This window comes from Aedes aegypti, chromosome 1 (genome assembly GCF_002204515.2).
Source record: "Aedes aegypti strain LVP_AGWG chromosome 1, AaegL5.0 Primary Assembly, whole genome shotgun sequence".
NCBI lineage: Eukaryota > Metazoa > Arthropoda > Insecta > Diptera > Culicidae > Aedes > Aedes aegypti.
The window spans coordinates 43,379,048-43,404,344 of record NC_035107.1 but is presented as its reverse complement, the minus strand read 5'-3'; the positions used below and the strand labels follow the sequence as shown (position 1 = coordinate 43,404,344).

Here is a 25,297-nt window from a genome sequence, read left to right as displayed (position 1 = left end):
ATGACAAGGTATAAAATAATAAGCTTCTCAAAGATTAAAAGAATATTATTTTGAGAAAATAATATATCGTACACTAACTAGTATTTTCGTTGTTCACCGTGGAAGTTATCTTACAGTTCAAACAAACATGGTTCTGTATTTCGTGTGTAGTATCTGTGCCTCCCTCCCAGACCGCAACCTATTGGCCCATCGGCCAAACACAGTGGTTTTAGCATTAGGCGTACATGATATCGCGGCTATGATTTTGATCGCCATTTGTTCTAAGTGTTACGTCTGTTTGCCTGTGCTGGTAGTGTCGTACCTACTGATAGTATGACCAAAGCATTGGTAATAATTATGCCATTTTCTTTGCTCTAATCCATCAGTACCCCCTTCACATCTTCACCATCTACCTAGGACAACACATAGGAGCTAATCAAACGAGAACGGAGTCCATCAAAGTGCCAATCATCCGTCATCCCTGGCACCATAGCAAACGTGTCTATTTAGAATGGACAGGCACAGAGCGAAATGCCGTTAATGATTTTCTCGTCAGCGTGTCTCTTTCTCTCAAGCAGCACACTCTCCTCTCCCGTGGAGCATATCTCGCGGAAGATTGCGCACACCGAGCTACAAATCTGCGCACTGATAATGGCCTACTATTACATCGCACATCTAATACAACAGCCTAGCTCAATGAGCCATTTTACGAGGCGTTTCGGAACAGCTGATCGTCGCAACGGCGTCAATTGACAGGAGACCTGGGAATGAATCCAGCGTGATTTTCAACAACGCCTCAACTTACCAAACGAGGACATGGAGAAAATGACAAAAATGAGATCCAAAAATGTTCGTTACTGCAACATTACACCTAGTTATTGTATCAGCTACCTCTTTGTTACCCATATTGCACATAAAAAAGCACTTTTGTGATCAGAAATATTTTAATAATTTTTCTCCATTTAAGTTTTCGCCTGGATGAAAAGCTACGCTAGAAATGCGCACAGTCATCAACCATCATCATCGCGAAAACTGACGACGATGATTGAAAAATCCCAGGTCTCCTGTCATTTGACCAGGCTTCGTAAAATAGCTTATTCCAGTTCCTTACCTATTTGTAGATAGGCATGGCATGCTGCGCAAACGACTAAGCGACCAATGGTCGATAACTGCCGCTAGTAGAACCATCAGTCTAATCGTGACCGTCGAACCGTTTGGAAGGTTAGTATTGAGGTTCCCCGAATGGTAACAGTTTGAAGACTTGAAGAACAAAGTGAAAGATTGTTCCCCGTCCACGTCCTGAAGAATTTAGACTGGTTCGGTGACCGGACGAGTCAATCTGTGAAATTGGAATTCGTTCGTCACACATCAAGAAGCTTTTATAGGATTGGAATCAGGGAAATTATAGTAATCAGGAAGACGCGCAAATGAATAATTGATTCTAATGAAGATGTAGGGCGTCCGCGATGATAGTAGATTACTTCGGTCGGTCGATGGCGAAATGCGATGGGTACGGTGAGCGACGAGCAAGTACGAAGAAAGCCAATAAATTACGTTTGATTAATTTATGACAGCTTCGGGGACAGTGTCGCAAGAACGTGCGGAATTCGATCATAGAGGGCGTTTTAGTCCAATTAGAATTAGGCGTGAGATAAATGTGTACATTCTTGTCACGTGGTTTCGCAAGATGTAATTTCGCGGCGATATTGAATTATTATCCGAACGCAGCAAGCTTCGTCACGGTTATTGCGACGTGTGACGTCTACTTTGATCCATACGCGCTAGAATAAAAAAGCGAACAGACACGACATAAGCGTTGGAGTGAGTCCCTGTTAGAAGTTGGATCAAAGACAAAATAAAGACGTTCAAGTTGCCCACAATTTTATGACGCGTGAGGTAGTAGATCAAAACTTAAAATGCTAAAAATAGTGAACTGCGATCTGTCAAAATTCGTTATCGAGTTTAGTACCAGAAGTGGTACCCATTCTGAACCCGACTACTATGTCTTTGTTTTGTGTTTGGTTAGAACATAGGCGAAAAAATCGCGAACAGGTTTCCGCGCTCACGGCCGCACGATACAAATGGCACAGCGTGTTATTATTTCTCGCTTGTTGTCACCCACGACTTCGACCGCGAGCACAGAAGAACTTTTTTGACGACACGCCCGACGAGTATGCTGATTTTTTTTATCTTTTAAGCGTTGCTCGAATAACAGACAGCTTTGCTGAGTTTGGAAGCAGAAAAAAATGGATTGATAAATGTCCTACGTGGTGCGCTCGCTTATCATCGATGTTTAGTTGCCACGGCAACATCATCAGCGCACAGGTGTCTCCTTCGATCATCGTTCATTGACTTTGATTTCTATTTCTGTAGGTAAATAAACTCACTCTGAAGTGATTGTTTCGTCGAACTTCAATATCTAGGCACACTCGATTAAGAGGGTGTGCTGTCCGCGGTACGGGATCAGTCAACTGACTTTCGCATTTGCTTATCAACCACCAGAAGACCGAAGAAAACATCTCAGCATGAGTTGTGCTAGTGTTTTGACCAGCAAGGATCTGCCGGACATCGAGGTAATTGCAATGGCACACACTTTTTGCATTATCATCATTATCATCATCATCAAAGCATTTCAGAGAGTTCTAATTAAACAGCAAACAAATTAACAAGTTGAAGTGTTTAAAAAGTAGAAGCATTAAACCTAAGAATGCTAATGTCATTGCTGCTCGTGTTACCAACATCTAGTTTGCCACGAACTAACAGCGTGAGTACCGGGCATCAAAGTGTCAAATTAATTATAAAAAACAAAACAACGACAATTGGAATTGAACCAACAATGATGAACCATAATTTAAGGTAATAATAATTAAAATCAGTTTGGTGCTAATAGTGATGATTTATTTGGCTGCTTGGGCACGTCAGGAGTTAATCATCAATATTAACCTCCTTTTCCCGAGCAGCCTAGATAGCCGCGTAGTGTCGGTAGCGGTTGTTTCAACTGGCTAAGAATTAACACTACGGACTGCCTGTTCCGGTGGTAAAAGTCCACCTCACAGGTGACCCCTAATTTATGGTGTGATGCGTACCGTGCCTAAGAATGAATGGTTAGGGGGGTCTAAATAAAACCTAACCGCAAACGGAGCCTGTGGGGTACCAGGGCGCCCTCCACAGTATTGAGTCCTTCCTGTGCTACCCGGAGCAATGGTGCAGGTGACCTTGTGTTTCTCCGAGATAATCGGCTGCCCTTCTTCAGTCTCTATCTTGAGGCTTAATAAGGGTGGGATTATGAATATGTTGACATTTAATTTAAATTATCACCTATATGGATTCGCATTATGCGTTTTACACAGTGTATTCTGTGCACTTTCGCCTTTGGCGACTTTAAATAGATACCGATCTGGTTTTTTCGTTGCTGGTCTTTTTCGTGCTGAGATTGCAAAAAGCTTAATCCTGCCTAGTTTGGGTAGTGGCTACGGTTAGGTTAGCTCAGATCAATCTTCAGCATAAAAGAACAGCAACGATCAATCTTTGCAGACTCATGCAAAATGGTGCAGCCCAAGTGGCGCTAGTTCAAGAACCCTACTTTCGTAGAGGGAACTTCTATCTAGGTAACCTTGTGGACCCAGTTTTTGCTACTTTTAGCAAGCTTGAAATGGCAAACTCGCGCTCCATGCCCCGCGCATGCGTGCTCGTTAATAAAGCAATCGTTGCTACACTCATTTCTGAGTTAACTACCAGAGATGTATGTGCTGTCACAATCGATGTTTCTGTTGGTGACCTCAACAGGAAATACGTCTATTGTTCGGTATATTTACCACATGATGAACCATCCCCAACGGATGACTTCAAACGAGTTGTCGTACACTGCGTAACAAAAGGCCTTCCGCTGATTGTGGGCAGTGATGCCAATGCTCATCACATCATCTGGGGCAGCTCGGATATCAATTTGAGAGGCTCCAGTCTGATGGAGTACTTAAGTAGTACAGACCTTGGATTACTTAACATAGGCAATCGCCCAACCTTCATGGTTTCTAATAGAGAAGAAGTGTTAGACATAACGCTCTGCTCGAATAGAATCAGTCACGAGTTGACGAATTGGCATGTATCAGATGAAGAATCATTATCTGATCATCGCTTCATCTTCTTTGAACATTCAAATGTAACTGCGCAGACTTTGCGTTTTAGGAATCCCCGGTCAACAAACTGGGAACTCTACATTGAATTGGTTGCGACCAAATTTCATGGATATTCTCCGTCCATTGAAAATCCAAGTGATCTGGATGATGCCGTTGATACTACAACATCCTACATTATGGAAGCTTTTGAAGAAGCATGTCCTCTGCGGTCTGTAAAGACTACAAGAGGGACCCCATGGTGGAATTCCGATCTGACTAGACTCAGGAAACAATGTAGAAGGAGTTGGAACAGACGTCGTTCAGCTGGATCAGAGTCGTTCAAGTCAGCTCGCAAGGCTTACAAGAAGGCTCTTCGTTCTGCTGAACGATCCGGCTGGAAAAACCTTTGTACAAATGTTTCCAGTTTGAGTGAAGTCAGTCGGTTGAACAAAATTCTTGCAAAATCTAAGGATTTCCAAGTGAACGAAATTCGCTTACCTAATGGTGACTTTACTTCTTCCGATGAAGAAGTTTTAGAATGTTTATTCAATACACACTTCCCCGGATGTGTGGACATAGCATCTACGGATGAACCAAATGTCTTTTCATGTAGTTACGAGTCTCTGGCCTCGGCTCGCAGTATCGTAACTACTGAATCGATTCAATGGGCACTTAATAGTTTTGCTCCTTTCAAATCTCCAGGAGCGGATGGGATTTATCCTGTTCTGCTGCAAAAGGGATTTGAGTCTATCAAACATGTTTTGAAAAAGCTACTTGTAAGCAGTTTTGCTACCGGGTACATTCCCAAATCCTGGCGTGATATTACTGTAAAGTTTATCCCAAAAGGAGGACGTGCGTCGTATGAGGAAGCGAAGAGTTTTAGACCAATCAGTCTGACCTCTTTTCTTCTGAAATGTCTGGAACGGATTATCGATCATCACATCCGTGATGTTTATTTGGCAAACATGCCTCTTCATGTGAATCAACATGCTTACCAATCTGGAAAGTCCACTGTGACTCTTTTACACAAAGTTGTATACGATATCGAGAAAGCATTCGCTCAGAAGCAATCGTGCTTGGGTGTTTTCTTGGATATTGAGGGTGCCTTTGATAACGTGTCTTTCGATGCCATATTGAAAGCCGCACGAAACCATGGGCTACCTACAATGATTACCAATTGGATTCATCAAATGCTCAAAAACCGACATCTCTTCTCGACATTGCGTCAAGCAGCGATTCGAAAATTGAGTGTTTGCGGATGCCCCCCAGGGGGAGTCTTGTCACCACTTTTGTGGAATCTCGTAGCAGATACGCTATTGAGGCAACTCAATAATTGCGGTTTTCCAACTTATGGATTTGCCGACGACTATCTAGCTCTGATAGTTAGTATGTGCATAAGCACGCTATTCGACCTGATGCAAAGTGCTCTTCAGGTAGTCGAGAGTTGGTGTCGCCAATATGGCCTTTCGGTTAACCCGAATAAAACATCTATTGTTCTTTTTACGGAAAGACGAAACCGCGATGGAATTCGACCTTTACGTCTTTTTGGCACTGAGATTAATGTGACTGATCAAGTAAAGTATGTCGGAGTCATTCTAGATTCCAAACTTTTATGGACAGCTCACATTGATTTCAGAGTCAAAAAAGCTTGTATGGCCTTCGGTCAATGCCGGCGAACCTTTGGTAAAACTTGGGGCCTCAAACCCAAATATATCAAATGGATTTACACAACAGTTGTTCGACCAATATTGGCATATGGATGTCTTGTGTGGTGGCAAAAGGGCGAAGTGAGAACAATCCAATCAAAATAGGGCCATCTCCAAAGGATGTGCTTGATGGCGATGTCTGGTGCGTTCTCTACAACTCCCACAGCAGCGCTCGAGGCCCTTTTCGACGTTGCGCCACTACACATATATCTTAAACAAGAAGCACTTTCTTGCTCTTACCGTTTATGGGTACTGGATCTACTGGAGAAAAATCCAGTGAATCGTAGATCTACACACACTTCGTTGTTTCCACTTTTGGTGAATTGGGACAAAAAAGGCCTTGCTCCAAGTGATCTCACAATTGCTTGTAACTTTCCTTACAGGACATTTACCACACAATTCCCTTCACGGGAAGAGTGGACGTCTGGCTATTTGGAAAGAAGTATATCAAACAATATAGTATGTTACACTGATGGCTCCCTTCTTGAAGGTAGAGCTGGTGCAGGAGTATATTCTCGTGAGCTAAGGCTGAATCAGTTTTACTCACTTGGTAGAAACTGCACCGTTTTTCAGGCGGAAATATTTGCTCTTATGTGTGGAGTGCAATCAGCACTTCAACAGCGCGTAATGGGTAAAGTCATATACTTCTGTTCAGATAGTCAGGCTGCTATAAAAGCTCTCGCTTCGGCCTACTCAAGGTCGAAGCTTGTTATCGCATGTCGAACTCAAATTGAGGAACTGAATTCAGTCAACTCTGTAAACCTTGTATGGGTACCTGGCCATTCTTCCATCGCTGGAAATGAATTGGCTGATGAGCTAGCTCGCGATGGAGCATCGCATGACTTCATTGGCCCTGAGCCGGCTATTCCAATTTCGAAGTGCTGGGTGAAGCTTCAGATAAACTCTTGGGCGGCAACTCAGCACAAGCAATATTGGAATAGTTTGGAGTCGTGTCGTCAAACAAAATTGTATATTACTGAGCCATCTCCAAAGGTGGCGAAGTATTTAACAAATCTGTCAAAGCAGAATTGCAGTCTCTTGGTCAGAGCGTTGACAGGCCACTGCCGACTCAACTATCACATGGCAAATATTCAGCGTGCTGACTCATTTGTGTGTGATAGTTGTGACTCCGATTATGGAACTTCGTATCACCTGATATGTAACTGTCCAGTTTTTGCGCAAATGCGATTCCAATTACTTGGTAAACACTTATTAAGTGAAACTGAATACAGAAGCCTGAATCTTCAGGACATCCTGTTATTCTTAACCCGCTGTGGTAATGAGCTATAGGCTCTCTTTACGCTCATGCGTTTTGCAGTGCCCTTTTTAGGGCGCTGTTCGAACCCATTGTGGTATGGAGCTACATGCTCTCATTTCGCTTATGCGATCTTCCCTCTTCAAGGGACCCCACTCCTATTTCCTCCCATCTTTCCCTTCCCTTTCCTCTCCCATCGGGTAGATGATGAAATAGGCTCAAATATGGCGATGGCACAAATCTCCCAACTGGTGGGGAACGTGCCTTTGGAGCCGGCCTTCTGATACCTGAGTACCGGGCATCAAAGTGTCAAATTAATTATAAAAAACAAAACAACGACAATTGGAATTGAACCAACAATGATGAACCATAATTTAAGGTAATAATAATTAAAATCAGTTTGGTGCTAACAGCGCCATTAGCGTTCTACTACTAATATTTCTAGTGTTTAAAAACAACACCACACTAGGCGCGCATAGTGTTGATTGAACAAGGGTTAACATCCCTGCTGGCCCTCGATACGCAAAAGTAGGCGGCTGTTAAACTGTCGATATAGGAGGAAATGGCGCCCAACGTGTTAATGAAGCATGTGTTAACATATCAATCTAAATTTGTTAAAAATATCTCGGTATGTTAATGACCCCAAACATCTGTGCGAATGTTTTTCACAACTTCAAATCTTGTTTGATTTAAATTAGCACTGACAATCTGCTGGATATCGAGGTAATAGATCATTGGAGGTAACTTTTTTGGGATTCACAGTATCAAAACAGCGGCGTCGTCGTATATGGGTTTTAACATTGTGACAGCATTGCTGTTCTGTCAAATGCACAAGACTACGGTGGTGCAATCTATGCTTTTCATAGCGGCCGTTTCGGTTATTTTAAATGATCCTCTGCAATAGCACGCACTTTTTGCATTATTATCATATCATTTTTCATTGCAAAGTGTACAATCACAAAGTTCTAATCAAATAGTAAACATATAAACAAGTTGTTTTGACAAATTTTGAAGCGTTAAAAACAACACCGCCTACTGTGCACAGTAGGCGCGCACAGTAAATATTGATTGAACAAGGGTAACGCCCCTGCCAAACGCAAGGGCTCTCGATGCGCAAAAGTAGGCTGGTAAATCGTCGATTTAGGGAAAAATGGTGCGAGTCAATGTAAATTTGTTAAAAATATCTCGATGTGTTAATGAACCCACAGATAAACAGACGTAACACATAGAACAAATCTCGATCAAAATCATAGTCACGAGGATATGTACGCCCAATGCTAAAATTAGTGTGTTTGGCCGACGGGCCAACAGATGGCGGTAGTATGTAAAAGTCAAACGCGAACAAAAATGATGCGAGCGCTGCGGGTGGCGGATTGGCCATCTACCATATTTTTGAATCGACCGTTAAAAAGGTGGTCGATGGACAATGATGAGAGTGTGATGTCTGTTTGTCTGTGATGAACCCTTTCGTCTCTCCTAAACTAAACTCCTAAATTTGAATTAGCACATCGTGTGCAAAGGTCCCGAAATAAATATGGTATGCCGCTTTAACCCATATTCCTTTTAAGTGTCACTACAAGCACAGACAAACAGACATAACAGTTAGAACAATTATCAATTTGAAAGATAGTACCGCGAAATTTAACGCCCAATGCTAGAAATACTGATTTTCGCCTTACGGAAACTCGATGACAGGGCTGTGCATTTTCGAAAGCATTTTGTGAAACACGAAGGCTTGGTTGTGTCGTCTCGATGGTGACGAACAACTGCGTCGCTTCGTTTTTCGTTCCACACTCATTCGTTTCGTTATCCGAATTGAAAGCAACGAACAAGAAAGGTGAAATGAAAGAGTAAGAATTTCGTTTCATTTAATTTCATTGAAATCTATCAAAATGCTTCAAATTGCATTTTACCTATTTTTTGCAGTGTAATTATGTAACTTGTTGATCAATTAATTAAGATAGAGATACTATACGGGCCACCACGTCGTTCATTTGAATTAATCAGCTCCTTAAGTTAGAGACTACCGATTGAAAGACCAGCTCGCTGCGGTGAGGCTCCGATTTATGACGCGCGACGCATAAGCAGCACGAAAGAGATGAGAGACTACGCTTGCTGCGATGAAAGGAAAGGTTCGTCGGATTGAAACGAAACAGTAGAGTTTCAACTGAAAGGCAAGCTTGAGTCAGTCAGTTGGGGACTGAAAATGCTTTCAATGAAATGAAAATGTACGGCCCTGCTCGATGACGACAGTGCGCAAACGTCAAACTCGATCGTAAGCGATACGAGCGCCACGAGCGAGCATTTGGTACGCTACCAAATATAAGAATAGAGTGTTATGTGTGTTAGTCTGAGATGTCAACGCGCGAACACAATCAATTTATGCTCCGCACTGACCTTGTTATGATTTGACGCGCGATTGATAGCGGCCCAGCTGTGTAATTCGCCATTAGGGGCGCTGATAGCCGCAATCAACCGACGTCAGATGACCAACTAGTTTGCCAATTGATGAACCCATTTTTGAGGCACGAGCGATAACGACCGCCCAATACTAGCCCTGCTGATAGTGAAATTGCTGCGATGGGCTTATCGGTCGGCTTTCTTATCGGCTGTTTTTATAATGCCTCTCATTGTTGGACAGAATAGACATTAGTAAATAGTACCTACTTGCTTTTGACAACAACTTTTGACAGAGATAACCTCGGTCCAATGCTGTAATTTAGATAAGCCGGGTTGCAAAAATTATGTCATGGGGTGCAGTTTGAATTTTTAACCTGGCGTAAGGCCTCCGATTTTTTGCGATGCAGTCAAGGTTAGTACAGGATCATAAATAAGATTTGCACTGTCTACTGATTATTGCAAAACAGTCCTCCTCCTCTAAACAATTATAAACGAATAACCACAAAATATTACAAATATGGCCGCTTTTTTGACATATTTTGACAATAGAAATCAGATAATTGAAGCAACTTTACGGTTATTGCATCGCTATTTGTCAAATTTGTGACAAAAAGAATGACATTTGAGTTTCAGTGCACTTTAAGCACATTGAAGCGTTTTCCGTACATTTGACGCTAATGTAAACATGTTACACTTATCGAATGTCGACTGTACTGACATTCTGTCTAGCAAGCGCCAACAATTTTTCATAGTGAGCAATTATTGATCATAGTATTGAGCAAAGGCAATGCATGAGACAGCTGCGGTCGACTGTTTTTTTTTTATTGAACACGAGCTTTGAAGTTTCGCGATCGGAGTGACCGATCGATTACAAAGGAAAGTGTTAAGTATCACTCGCATGTTTTGTTTACCCTTCTGTTTGGCTTGCATGCACACTTTTAGCCGTCAGTCCTATTGCATAGTATGCACCTGAATCGTAAAGCGCTCAAGTAAAATTTATCCTTTTTACCAAAGTAATTTTGACAGCCGATCCAGTATAAGCGAAGTGTCATTTTTACTTGCGGAATAATTGAGCGACACATTTTTCCGTACGGAAAAGTGACAGCTCCATTTGATTTGTACGGCAGGCGTTACCGACGTTATGAAATCAGCTCTACTTCTCAGCAGCGTACAGCTCAAGTAATTTCGGTAGCGAAATCATTCCTTGACCGTTTCTTGTCTTATGCGTAGTCTGCACCTGAAACGTAAAGCGCTCAAGTAAAATTTCTCTTTTTTACCAAAGTAATTTTGACAGCCGATCCAGTAAGAGCGAAGTGTCACTTTTACTTGCGGAATTATTGAGCGACACATTTTTCCGTACGGAAAAGTGACAGCTCCATTTGATTTGTACGGCAGGCGTTACCGACGTTATGGAATCAGCTCTACTTCTCAGCAGCGTAGGGTAACAGCTCAAGTAATTTCGGTAGCGCAATCATTCCTTGACCGTTTCTTGTCCTATCCTTTTGCACAGTACTTATCATCAGCGTACCGTCCATATCGCAAAACGTCCTCATGGATAGCTTTATTGCCACTGGAATTTTGGCATAAAGAATTCAGATTCTATAAATGAAGAGTTGCGCGAAGAGTAAAACAAAATCTACCTATCATACTGTCAAACCGTCTACTAATCGAGCAGATCAGCAAAACAGATAGAGGCTATTTTCGAAGACAAAAAAAACAATCACAATTCATTGAAAATCGCGTCCTTCGATTGGAACATTTTGCAATTAAGGTGAAGCGGCGTGTAACTCAAAGAATCATTAGAATCATCATTGATGTAATAGTAGTAGTGTCGCCTTTCCATGTATATTTTCAAAACAAAAATATAACATTTGTGTTAAGCATAATTTTATGTAAACACATGGGAAATTTAGTTGATTGACGAGTATTGGAAATCAAAATCAACTCTTCAATCGTACATATCAAAAGAAAACATTGCAATTTAATGAAGGGCAACGGAATTTCTTTGTTTTTCATTGGATTTATCGCATATTTTTGTTATGCATCGGTACGGTTTATGTTTGCAAGGGATGACGGTGTTGCCAGGTGATTGGTGACAGATTTTTCGAGCAATTGTTATATGCTTGTTTTCGGAACATTTGCTGCACATAATAATAACATATCATTTTGCAAATAGTTTTCCATCACAAGATCACTGATTTAATAAAATTTTAATGATTTTTGTGATCAATTCACATTAAATGCAATGATTTTACAGATAGCATCTTTGACATCACTGCGCTCAACGATCGCGATGATTGTGCACACACGATAGACGCGTCCCGACGCATCCCGACGCATCGCACTGTGGAGCTTTTCAATTATTTTGGGTGGTCCAAATTGATAAACTCTTGGTATGATTTTATGCTTCGTAGAGATGGTTTTTGTAATTTGAGTGAATCGAAAAACAAACAACGTACGAGTTTCAATTTTCTATGCTTTGCCCAACCTTTCCGCAGTGAAAATTAATACAACAGAAAAAAGTTGGATATTTTAGACTATAAAAACAGGCATGCCTCAGTGTGCGGTGGCGGCGTCGATTCACAGCAAGTGAAAACCACCGCCATAATAGTTTTGAGTGTTGCGGTTGATAAAACTTTATAAATATTTGATTCCCGTTTGAAATGTGTTCTTCTAAGGAAAGTGAATGAAAGATTTGTTTAGTGGAAGTATAGTGAACGCAATATGGAATGCGAAACACAAATGTTTGCTGCAGAATTACAATGGAAAAGGTAAGCACCTTCTATTTACAAGTGTAGTTGTGTGAGGCAATGAAATGCGGCATAAAAACGGAGATTTTTTTTTTGAGAATATAAATCTCATGTATATTATCGCTAAATTGATAATGTTGTATCTGAAAGTGTTGATTAAATATTGAAATACCACCTGAAGTATTTTTCTTCGCATAAATTATCCATTAAATCAGGCGATAAGCAGTTATATTTCATCGATGTTGCAAATACCAATACTATCATAACAATATGATAATGATTTTTGAAGAAGCCATTTTGTGATGACGCACCAAAAGGCCTTAAAAGGTAATAATTATTATATGTCAATACACTGTCAAAGCAGTCAAATGTCACTTATGCATTGCAACGGATCACTGAATATCCCCTTTTTCGGCACTCATCGCATCAAAACAGCGACGCCACCGTATGTAGGATTTAACAACGTCAACTTCGCTGTTCTGTCAAATACACATGACTACGGTGGCACTATCTATGCTTTTCATATCGGCCGTTTTGGTTATTTTATTGCTGGGGTGAACCTAGTTTCGCACTGGATCCGCACTAGCAGCATTCATTTAGAAAAACTGTCTTTCCAAAATCAAGCATGGAAAACTCTCTTTCCGGCCTTGGAGAACTCTCTTTCCGTAATCCATTTTTACATTGCTCGGAAAAGTCTCTTTCCGGCACTTTGGATGAATTTAGGAAAACTCTCTTTCCATAATCCGGCCCGGAAAACTCTCTTTCCGGTCCTGGAGAACTCTCTCTCCGTAATCCATTTTTCACATTGCTCGGAAAACTCTCCGGCAATTTGGATTCATTTAGAAAAACTCTCTTTCCAGAATCCGGCTTGGAAAACTTGTTTCCCAATCCTGGAGAACTCTCTCTCCATAATCCATTTTTCACATTGCTTGGAAAACTCTCCGGCAATTCGGATTCATTTAGAAAAACTATCTTTCCAGAATCCGGCTCGGAAAGCTCTCTTTCCGGCCTTGGAGAACTCTCTCTCCGTAATCCATTTTTACATTGCTTGGAAAACTCTCTTTCCGGCAATTTGGATGAATTTAGGAAAACTCTCTTTCCATAATCCGGCTCAGAAAACTCTCTTTCCGGCCTTGGAGAACTCTCTCTCCATAATCAACATTTAGCATTGCTCAGATAACACTCTTTCCGACAATTTGGATTAGTTTAGGAAAACTCTCTTTCCAGAATCCGTTAGAATTCGGAATCTTGCAAGAGGAAGATTGGAATCCTCCAAAAGATGGATTGGAATCTTCCATAAGATGGATTGGAATCTTCCAAAAAGGAAGATTGGAATCTTCCAGCAGGAAGATTGGAATCTTCCAGCAGGAAGATTGGAATCTTCCAACAGGAAGATTGCAATCTTCAAACAGGAAGATTGCAATCTTCCAACAGGAAGATTGGAATCTTCCAACAGGAAGATTGGAATCTTCCAACAGGAAGATTGGAATCTTCCAACAGGAAGATTGGAATCTTCCAACAGGAAGATTGGAATCTTCCAACAGGAAGATTGGAATCTTCCAACAGGAAGATTGGAATCTTCCAACAGGAAAATTGGAATCTTCCAACAGGAAGATTGGAATCTTCCAACAGGAAGATTGGAATCTTCCAACAGGAAGATTGGAATCTTCCAACAGGAAGATTGGAATCTTCCAACAGGAAGATTGGAATCTTCCAACAGGGAGATTGGAATCTTCCAACAGGAAGATTGGAATCTTCCAACAGGAAGATTGGAATCTTCCAACAGGAAGATTGGAATCTTCCAACAGGAAGATTGGAACCTTCCCACAGGAAGATCAGAAGCTTCCAGAAGAAAGATTGGAATCTTCCAACAGGAAGATCGGAATCTTCCAACAGGAAGATTGGAATCTTCCAACAGGAAGATTGGAATCTTCCAACAGGAAGATTGATCTCTTCCAATAGGATGATTGGAATCTTCCAACAGGAAGATTGGAATCTTCCAACAGTAAGATTGGAATCTTCCAACAGTAAGATTGGAATCTTCCAACAGGAAGATTGGAATCTTCCAACAGGAAGATTGGAATCTTCCAACAGGAAGATTGGAATTTTCCAATGGGAAGATTGGAATTGGAAGATTGGAATCTTCCAATAGGAAGATTGGAATTGGAAGATTGGAATCTTCCAACAGGAAGATTGGAATCTTCCAACAGGAAGATTGGAATCTTCCAACAGGAAGATTGGAATCTTCCAACAGGAAGATTGGAATCTTCCAACAGGAAAATTGGAATCTTCCAACAGGAAGATTGGAATCTTCCAACAGGAAGATTGGAATCTTCCAACAGGAAGATTGGAATCTTCCAACAGGAAGATTGGAATCTTCCAACAGGAAGATTGGAATCTTCCAACAGGGAGATTGGAATCTTCCAACAGGAAGATTGGAATCTTCCAACAGGAAGATTGGAATCTTCCAACAGGAAGATTGGAACCTTCCCACAGGAAGATCAGAAGCTTCCAGAAGAAAGATTGGAATCTTCCAACAGGAAGATCGGAATCTTCCAACAGGAAGATTGGAATCTTCCAACAGGAAGATTGGAATCTTCCAACAGGAAGATTGATCTCTTCCAATAGGATGATTGGAATCTTCCAACAGGAAGATTGGAATCTTCCAACAGTAAGATTGGAATCTTCCAACAGTAAGATTGGAATCTTCCAACAGGAAGATTGGAATCTTCCAACAGGAAGATTGGAATCTTCCAACAGGAAGATTGGAATCTTCCAACAGGAAGATTGGAATTTTCCAATGGGAAGATTGGAATTGGAAGATTGGAATCTTCCAATAGGAAGATTGGAATTGGAAGATTGGAATCTTCCAACAGGAAGATTGGAATCTTCCAACAGGAAGATTGGAATCTTCCAACAGGAAGATTGGAATCTTCCAACAGGAAGATTGGAATCTTCCAACAGGAAGATTGGAATCTTCCAACAGGAAGATTGGAATCTTCCAACAGGAAGATTATCTTCCAACAGGAAGATTGGAATCTTCCAACAGGAAGATTGGAATCTTCCAACAGGAAGATTGATCTCTTCCAATAGGATGATTGGAATCTTCCAACAGGAAGATTGGAATCTTCCAACAGGAAGATTGGAATCTTCCAACAGGAAGATTGGAATCTTCCAACAGGAAGATTGGAATCTTCCAACAGGAAGATTGGAATCTTCCAACAGTAAGATTGGAATCTTCCAACAGGAAGATTGGAATCTTCCAACAGTAAGATTGGAATCTTCCAACAGGAAGATTGGAATCTTCCAACAGGAAGATTGGAATCTTCCAACAGGAAGATTGGAATCTTCCAACAGGAAGATTGGAATCCTCCAACAGGAAGATTGGAATCTTCCAACAGGAAGATTGGAATCTTCCAACAGGAAGATTGGAATCTTCCAACAGGAAGATTGGAATCTTCCAACAGGAAGATTGGAATCTTCCAACAGGAAGATTGGAATCTTCCAACAGGAAGATTGGAATCTTCCAACAGGAAGATTGGAATCTTCCAACAGGAAGATTGGAATCTTCCAACAGGAAGATTGGAATCTTCCAACAGGAAGATTGGAATCTTCCAACAGGAAGATTGGAATCTTCCAACAGGAAGATTGGAATCTTCCAACAGGAAGATTGGAATCTTCCAACAGGAAGATTGGAATCTTCCAACAGGAAGATTGGAATCTTCCAACAGGAAGATTGGAACCTTCCCACAGGAAGATCGGAAGCTTCCAGAAGAAAGATTGGAATCTTCCAACAGGAAGATTGGAATCTTCCAACAGGAAGATTGGAATCTTCCAACAGGAAGATTGGAATCTTCCAACAGGAAGATTGATCTCTTCCAATAGGATGATTGGAATCTTCCAACAGGAAGATTGGAATCTTCCAACAGGAAGATTGGAATCTTCCAACAGTAAGATTGGAATCTTCCAACAGGAAGATTGGAATCTTCCAACAGGAAGATTGGAATCTTCCAATAGGAAGATTGGAATCTTCCAATGGGAAGATTGGAATTGGAAGATTGGAATTGGAAGATTGGAATCTTCCAACAGGAAGATTGGAATCTTCCAACAGGAAGATTGGAATCTTCCAACAGGAAGATTGGAATCTTCCAACAGGAAGATTGGAATCTTCCAACAGGAAGATTGGAATCTTCCAACAGGAAGATTGGAATCTTCCAACAGGAAGATTGGAATCTTCCAACAGGAAGATTGGAATCTTCCAACAGGAAGATTGGAATCTTCCAACAGGAAGATTGGAATCTTCCAACAGGAAGATTGGAATCTTCCAACACGAAGATTGGAATCTTCCAACAGGAAGATTGGAATCTTCCAACAGGAAGATTGGAATCTTCCAACAGGAAGATTGGAATCTTCCAACAGGAAGATTGGAATCTTCCAACAGGAAGATTGGAATCTTCCAACAGGAAGATTGGAATCTTCCAACAGGAAGATTGAAATCTCCCAACAAGAAGATTGGAATCTTCCAACAGGAAGATTGGAATCTTCCAACAGGAAGATTGGAATCTTCCAACAGGAAGATTGGAATCTTCCAACAGGAAGATTGGAATCTTCCAACAGGAAGATTGGAATCTTCCAACAGGAAGATTGGAATCTTCCAACAGGAAGATTGGAATCTTCCAACAGGAAGATTGGAATCTTCCAACAGGAAGATTGGAATCTTCCAACAGGAAGATTGGAATCTTCCAACAGGAAGATTGATCTCTTCCAATAGGATGATTGGAATCTTCCAACAAGAAGATTGGAATCTTCCAACAGGAAGATTGATCTCTTCCAATAGGATGATTGGAATCTTCCAACAGGAAGATTGGAATCTTCCAACAGGAAGATTGGAATCTTCCAACAGGAAGATTGGAATCTTCCAACAGGAAAATTGGAATCTTCCAACAGGAAGATTGGAATCTTCCAACAGGAAGATTGGAATCTTCCAACAGGAAGATTGGAATCTTCCAACAGGAAGATTGGAATCTTCCAACAGGAAGATTGGAATCTTCCAACAGGAAGATTGGAATCTTCCAACAGGAAGATTGGAATCTTCCAACAGGGAGATTGGAATCACAGACAAACAGACGTCACACTCTCATAATTGTCCATCGACCACCTTTTTAACGGTCGATTCAAAAATATGGTTGGTGGCCAATCCGCCACCCGCAGCGCTCGCATCGTTTTTGTTCGCGTTTGACGTTTGCACACTACCGCCATCTGTTGGCCCGTCGGCCAAATACAATAATTTTAGCATTGGGCGCACATGTCTTCGTGACTATGATTTTGATCGAAATTGGTTCAAAGTGTTACGTCTGTTTGTCTGTGTTGGAATCTTCCAACAGGAAGATTGGAATCTTCCAACAGGAAGATTGGAATCTTCCAACAGGAAGATTGGAATCTTCCAACAGGAAGATTGGAATCTTCCAACAGGAAGATTGGAATCTTCCAACAGGAAGATTGGAACCTTCCCACAGGAAGATCAGAAGCTTCCAGAAGAAAGATTGGAATCTTCCAACAGGAAGATCGGAATCTTCCAACAGGAAGATTGGAATCTTCCAACAGGAAGATTGGAATCTTCCAACAGGAAGATTGATCTCTTCCAATAGGATGATTGGAATCTTCCAACAGGAAGATTGGAATCTTCCAACAGGAAGATTGGAATCTTCCAACAGGAAGATTGGAATCTTCCAACAGGAAGATTGGAATCTTCCAACAGGAAGATTGGAATTTTCCAATGGGAAGATTGGAATTGGAAGATTGGAATCTTCCAATAGGAAGATTGGAATTGGAAGATTGGAATCTTCCAACAGGAAGATTGGAATCTTCCAACAGGAAGATTGGAATCTTCCAACAGGAAGATTGGAATCTTCCAACAGGAAAATTGGAATCTTCCAACAGGAAGATTGGAATCTTCCAACAGGAAGATTGGAATCTTCCAACAGGAAGATTGGAATCTTCCAACAGGAAGATTGGAATCTTCCAACAGGAAGATTGGAATCTTCCAACAGGGAGATTGGAATCTTCCAACAGGAAGATTGGAATCTTCCAACAGGAAGATTGGAATCTTCCAACAGGAAGATTGGAATCTTCCAACAGGAAGATTGGAATCTTCCAACAGGAAGATTGGAATCTTCCAACAGGAAGATTGGAATCTTCCAACAGGAAGATTGGAATCTTCCAACAGGAAGATTGGAATCTTCCAACAGGAAGATTGGAACCTTCCCACAGGAAGATCAGAAGCTTCCAGAAGAAAGATTGGAATCTTCCAACAGGAAGATCGGAATCTTCCAACAGGAAGATTGGAATCTTCCAACAGGAAGATTGGAATCTTCCAACAGGAAGATTGATCTCTTCCAATAGGATGATTGGAATCTTCCAACAGGAAGATTGGAATCTTCCAACAGTAAGATTGGAATCTTCCAACAGTAAGATTGGAATCTTCCAACAGGAAGATTGGAATCTTCCAACAGGAAGATTGGAATCTTCCAACAGGAAGATTGGAATCTTCCAACAGGAAGATTGGAATTTTCCAATGGGAAGATTGGAATTGGAAGATTGGAATCTTCCAATAGGAAGATTGGAATTGGAAGATTGGAATCTTCCAACAGGAAGATTGGAATCTTCCAACAGGAAGATTGGAATCTTCCAACAGGAAGATTGGAATCTTCCAACAGGAAGATTATCTTCCAACAGGAAGATTGGAATCTTCCAACAGGAAGATTGGAATCTTCCAACAGGAAGATTGATCTCTTCCAATAGGATGATTGGAATCTTCCAACAGGAAGATTGGAATCTTCCAACAGGAAGATTGGAATCTTCCAACAGGAAGATTGGAATCTTCCAACAGGAAGATTGGAATCTTCCAACAGTAAGATTGGAATCTTCCAACAGTAAGATTGGAATCTTCCAACAGGAAGATTGGAATCTTCCAACAGGAAGATTGGAATCTTCCAACAGGAAGATTGGAATCTTCCAACAGGAAGATTGGAATCTTCCAACAGGAAGATTGGAATCTTCCAACAGGAAGATTGGAATCTTCCAACAGGAAGATTGGAATCTTCCAACAGGAAGATTGGAATCTTCCAACAGGAAGATTGGAATCTTCCAACAGGAAGATTGGAATCTTCCAACAGGAAGATTGGAATCTTCCAACAGGAAGATTGGAATCTTCCAACAGGAAGATTGGAATCTTCCAACAGGAAGATTGGAATCTTCCAACAGGAAGATTGGAATCTTCCAACAGGAAGATTGGAATCTTCCAACAGGAAGATTGGAATCTTCCAACAGGAAGATTGGAATCTTCCAACAGGAAGATTGGAATCTTCCAACAGGATGAATTCCAAGAATTGGAATCTTCCAACAGGAAGATTGGAACCTTCCCACAGGAAGATCGGAAGCTTCCAGAAGAAAGATTGGAATCTTCCAACAGGAAGATTGGAATCTTCCAACAGGAAGATTGGAATCTTCCAACAGGAAGATTGGAATCTTCCAACAGGAAGATTGATCTCTTCCAATAGGATGATTGGAATCTTCCAACAGGAAGATTGGAATCTTCCAACAGGAAGATTGGAATCTTCCAACAGTAAGATTGGAATCTTCCAACAGGAAGATTGGAATCTTCCAACAGGAAGATTGGAATCTTCCAATAGGAAGATTGGAATCTTCCAATGGGAAGATTGGAATTGGAAGATTGGAATTCCAGGAAGATTGGAATCTTCCAACAGGAAGATTGGAATCTTCCAACAGGAAGATTGGAATCTTCCAACAGGAAGATTGGAATCTTCCAACAGGAAGATTGGAATCTTCCAACAGGAAGATTGGAATCTTCCAACAGGAAGATTGGAATCTTCCAACAGGAAGATTGGAATCTTCCAACAGGAAGATTGGAATCTTCCAACAGGAAGATTGGAATCTTCCAACAGGAAGATTGGAATCTTCCAACAGGAAGATTGGAATCTTCCAACAGGAAGATTGGAATCTTCCAACAGGAAGATTGGAATCTTCCAACAGGAAGATTGGAATCTTCCAACAGGAAGATTGGAATCTTCCAACAGGAAGATTGGAATCTTCCAACAGGAAGATTGGAATCTTCCAACAGGAAGATTGAAATCTCCCAACAAGAAGATTGGAATCTTCCAACAGGAAGATTGGAATCTTCCAACAGGAAGATTGGAATCTTCCAACAGGAAGATTGGAATCTTCCAACAGGAAGATTGGAATCTTCCAACAGGAAGATTGGAATCTTCCAACAGGAAGATTGGAATCTTCCAACAGGAAGATTGGAATCTTCCAACAGGAAGATTGGAATCTTCCAACAGGAAGATTGGAATCTTCCAACAGGAAGATTGGAATCTTCCAACAGGAAGATTGATCTCTTCCAATAGGATGATTGGAATCTTCCAACAAGAAGATTGGAATCTTCCAACAGGAAGATTGATCTCTTCCAATAGGATGATTGGAATCTTCCAACAGGAAGATTGGAATCTTCCAACAGGAAGATTGGAATCTTCCAACAGGAAGATTGGAATCTTCCAACAGGAAGATTGGAATCTTCCAACAGGAAGATTGGAATCTTCCAACAGGAAGATTGGAATCTTCCAACAGGAAAATTGGAATCTTCCAACAGGAAGATTGGAATCTTCCAACAGGAAGATTGGAATCTTCCAACAGGAAGATTGAATCTCCAACAGGAAGATTGGAATCTTCCAACAGGAAGATTGGAATCTTCCAACAGGAAGATTGGAATCTTCCAACAGGAAGATTGGAATCTTCCAACAGGAAGATTGGAATCTTCCAACAGGAAGATTGGAATCTTCCAACAGGAAGATTGGAATCTTCCAACAGGAAGATTGGAATCTTCCAACAGGAAGATTGGAATCTTCCAACAGGAAGATTGGAATCTTCCAACAGGAAGATTGGAATCTTCCAACAGATGGACCAAGCTTGGAATTTTCAATTGGAAGATTGCAAACTTTCAAATGTAAAATTGAAATCTTCCAAAAGGAAGAATGGAATCTTCCAAAAGGAAGAATGGAATCTTCCAACAGGAAGATTGGAATCTTCCAACAGGAAGATTGGAATCTTCCAACAGGAAGATTGGAATCTTCCAACAGGAAGATTGGTATCTTCCAACAGGAAGATTGGAATCTTCCAACAGGAAGATTAGAATCTTCCAACAGGAAGCTTGGAATTTTCAATTGGAAGATTGCAAACTTTCAAATGTAAAATTGGAATCTTCCAACAGGAAGATTGGAATCTTCCAACAGGAAGATTGGAATCTTCCAAAGGGTATCCGGAAGGAAGATTGGAATTTTCCAAAAGAAAGACCGAAATTTTCCAAAATGAAAATTTGAATCTTCCAAAAGAAAGATTGGAATCTTCCAAACGATAGATTAGAATCTTCCAACCGAAAGATTGGAATCTTCCAAAAGAAAGATTGGAATCTTCCAAGAGGAAGATTAGAATCTCCGAAAACGATGATTTGTATCTTTCCAAGGAAATTTTGAATAAAACCCAGCAAATGCAGGGGATGAATTCCAGTGATTGTATAGAGCAATTTCTTGAAACCATTCTCATTAAACTCATTAGTATCTCACTATTTGAAAAAAATACCTCCAAATATATAACATTCTCCTCCAACCCCAAACCCTTCAGAGCCTGCTGGCCCTCAACCCGCGCGTCAAGTCCCACGGCTCGCTGGTCCCGACCACCGTGACCAAGGTCAACAAGAAGCATTGGAAACGCAACACCGACCGATCATGTACGAGCTGCACTCCGCTGACTAATGATTTCTCGGACATCAAGCATACGACCCTGTCGGAGCGGGCTGCTCTACGGGAAGCGGCCCGGTGCCTCAAGTGTGCCGACGCTCCCTGCCAAAAATCCTGCCCGACTCAGCTGGACATCAAGAGCTTCATCACCAGCATTGCCAACAAGAACTACTACGGTGCGGCGAAGGCCATCTTCTCGGACAACCCGCTGGGGTTGACCTGCGGCATGGTGTGCCCTACCTCGGACCTCTGCGTCGGTGGTTGCAACCTGCAAGCGGCCGAAGAAGGTGCCATCAATATCGGAGGTCTGCAGCAGTTCGCCACCGAAGTGTTCAAGCGGATGGGACTGCACCAGATCGTGCCACCGAACGTGGCTCCGCTCAAGTTCCCGAATAAGAAGGTAGCGCTCCTTGGAGGTGGACCTGCATCGCTATCCTGCGCCACTTTTCTGGGTCGTCTCGGATACAAGGACATCACCATCTACGAGCGTCGCAGCTACCTCGGAGGCCTCAGCTCTGCCGAAATCCCTCAATACCGTCTTCCAATCGACGTTGTCGACTTTGAGATCCAACTCGTGAAAGACTTGGGTGTCAGGATCGAGACCGGGCGCTCCCTGTCCACCAAAGACCTGACTGTGCAAGGTCTGCTTGACTCCGGAAACGATGCCGTTTTCCTCGGAATCGGACTTCCGCAACCCAAGATCGACAAGATATTCGAAGGGCTCACTACCGAACAAGGCTTCTATACGTCCAAAAACTTCCTGCCGCAGGTGTCCGACGGAAGCAAACCAGGCCTCTGCCCATGCAAAGCAACAGCTGCCCAAAGCCTACCGGCCCTTTCCGGAAACGTGATCGTTTTGGGTGCGGGCGATACCGCATTCGATTGCGCAACTTCAGCACTACGCTGTGGTGCCCGCCGAGTGTTCGTCTGTTTCCGCAGAGGTAACAACAACATCCGCGCTGTACCGGAAGAGGTTGAATTGGCCCGCGAAGAACGCTGCGAGTTCATCCCGTTCATGGCCCCGAAGGAGGTGATCATGAAGGATGGAAAGATTGCTGCCCTGGAATTCTTCCGGACCGAGCAGGACGATCAAGGCAACTGGATTCAGGATCCGGATCAGATTACACGTTTGAAGGCCAACTTCGTCATCTCGGCTTTCGGATCCGGATTGAGTGATAAAGAAAGTGAGTCGATTCTTATCTTTTCTATGTCAAATTGCATTACCTTCTTTCCTAATTTCAGCGATCGAGGCTTTGAACCCAGTTCCCCTGAACCGCTGGAACCTGCCTGAGGTGGACTCCAAAACCCAGCAAACTCTAGTCCCCGCCGTATTCTGCGGAGGAGATCTTGCCGGCGCTGCGGAAACCACCGTAGAATCTGTCAACGATGGTAAAACAGCCGCCTGGTACATCCATTGCTATCTGCAGGGTATCCCTTTCGATACTACTCCAAAGCTTCCATTGTTCTACACTGAAATCGACAATGTCGACCTTTCGGTTGAGGTATGCGGCGTCAAGTTCGAGAATCCGTTCGGTCTGGCTTCGGCTCCACCGACCACTGCTACTGCTATGATCCGCCGCGCATTTGAACAAGGCTGGGGCTTCGCTGTTACGAAGACATTTGCTCTGGATAAGGATATGGTAACCAACGTAAGTCCACGTATTGTACGCGGTGTCACCTCGGGACACACCTTCGGTCCGCAGCAGGGTGCCTTCCTGAACATCGAACTGATTTCGGAAAAATGTGCAGAATATTGGCTGACGGGCATCGCCGAACTTAAACGTGACTTCCCGACTAAGGTGGTTATCGCCAGTATCATGTGCACGTACAACGAAGAAGACTGGACCGAACTGGCCAAGCGTGCGGAAGCTGCCGGAGCAGATATGCTCGAGTTGAATCTGTCCTGTCCTCACGGTATGGGTGAATCCGGTATGGGTCTTGCCTGCGGTCAAGATCCCAAACTGGTCTACAATATCTCACTGTGGGTTCGCGCGGCTGTCAAAATCCCATTCTTCGTCAAACTAACGCCTAACATTACGGATATCGTGGCCATCGCTCAAGCTGCTCAGAGAGGCAAAGCGGATGGTGTTTCGGCTATCAACACCGTACAGGGATTGATGTCCATCAAAGCCGACACTACTCCCTGGCCTGCGGTTGGCGTTGATAAGAGAACCACTTATGGAGGTGTCTCCGGAAACGCTACCCGACCACAAGCTCTTCGGGCAATCTCCCTGATCGGCAACAAAATGCCAGGTTTCCCGATCTGCGGCATCGGTGGCATTGACTCGGCCGACGTAGCCCTTCAGTTCATTCAGTGCGGCGCTCCCATCCTACAGATCTGTTCCTCGATCCAAAACCAGGACTTCACCGTCGTAGAAGACTACATCCTAGGTCTGAAGGCTCTTCTCTACCTGAAGGCCAACCACCCACCAGAGAGCCTGCCATGGGACGGACAATCGCCTCCACTGCAGAAGCTTCAAAAGGGTAAACCCGTTGCTCCCTTGAAAGACGACGATGGTAAGCCGCTGCTACACTTTGGCGAATACAAGAAGAAGCGTGAGGAGAAGCTGGCGCAGATGCGGCTGGAGAAGGGCGCATTGTGGGATCCTTGCGCCGAAGAAATGGAAACTGTCAAGAATGGAGACGCTTCGAAGCAGACGAATCCTGCGCTGAAGATCAAGGATGTCCTGGGAGCCGCACTACCGAAGATTGGCTCGTACAAGAGTTTGGACAACAAAAAGCAAGTGGTTGCGTTGATCGATGATGTAAGTTTCCTTGATGTTCAAATAAGTTAAGCTTTCTAACAAATCCGTTATTATCTCTGCAGGATCTCTGCATCAACTGTGGCAAGTGTTACATGACCTGCGCAGATTCCGGCTACCAAGCAATCCAATTCGATTCGGTTACGCATCTGCCGCATGTGACAGACGACTGCACCGGGTGCAACTTGTGCCTCTCCGTTTGTCCCATCATCGATTGTATCAGGTTCGTAATCATGAGACACAATATTTAATGCTAATAACTAATGACGCAACATTTCGTTTTTTTTTTCAGCATGGTTCCGAAGAAAATCCCTCACGTGATCAAGCGAGGACAGATTAAGAACGTATCGGTACATGCTCTGTCACCATCTCAGTGATCACCATCGGTAGCGAGATTCCCCAGCAACAGTTTCAACATTCCAGAAAACTTTGTTCAGATAAACATTTTTCATAGCACAAGCGTCCAGAAAATCAAATTTTTGAATTTTGTATCCAATAAAAAAAAATTGCATGCCGAT

General features: G+C 42.5%; 1 protein-coding gene across 1 annotated transcript; it reads left to right on the top strand.

The window, feature by feature from the left end:
• The first annotated feature begins 1,081 nt into the window (after positions 1-1,081).
• Positions 1,082-25,297, top strand: LOC5573038 (dihydropyrimidine dehydrogenase [NADP(+)]). The gene is made up of 6 exons (XM_021838346.1): positions 1,082-1,200; positions 2,353-2,552; positions 21,902-23,201; positions 23,260-24,782; positions 24,845-25,002; positions 25,072-25,297. Exons 2-6 carry the CDS (start codon positions 2,505-2,507, stop codon positions 25,154-25,156), a joined length of 3,114 nt encoding a protein of 1,037 aa, XP_021694038.1. The 5' UTR covers positions 1,082-1,200; positions 2,353-2,504; the 3' UTR covers positions 25,157-25,297.

Excerpts from the sequence above, each read along its gene's own strand:
- LOC5573038 (XM_021838346.1), top strand. The coding sequence starts at position 2,505 with ATGAGTTGTGCTAGTGTTTTGACCAGCAAGGATCTGCCGGACATCGAG. Across the intron at positions 23,202-23,259 it reads CGGATTGAGTGATAAAGAAA|CGATCGAGGCTTTGAACCCA; the intron begins GTGAGTCGATTC and ends TCCTAATTTCAG. Across the intron at positions 24,783-24,844 it reads TGGTTGCGTTGATCGATGAT|GATCTCTGCATCAACTGTGG; the intron begins GTAAGTTTCCTT and ends TTATCTCTGCAG.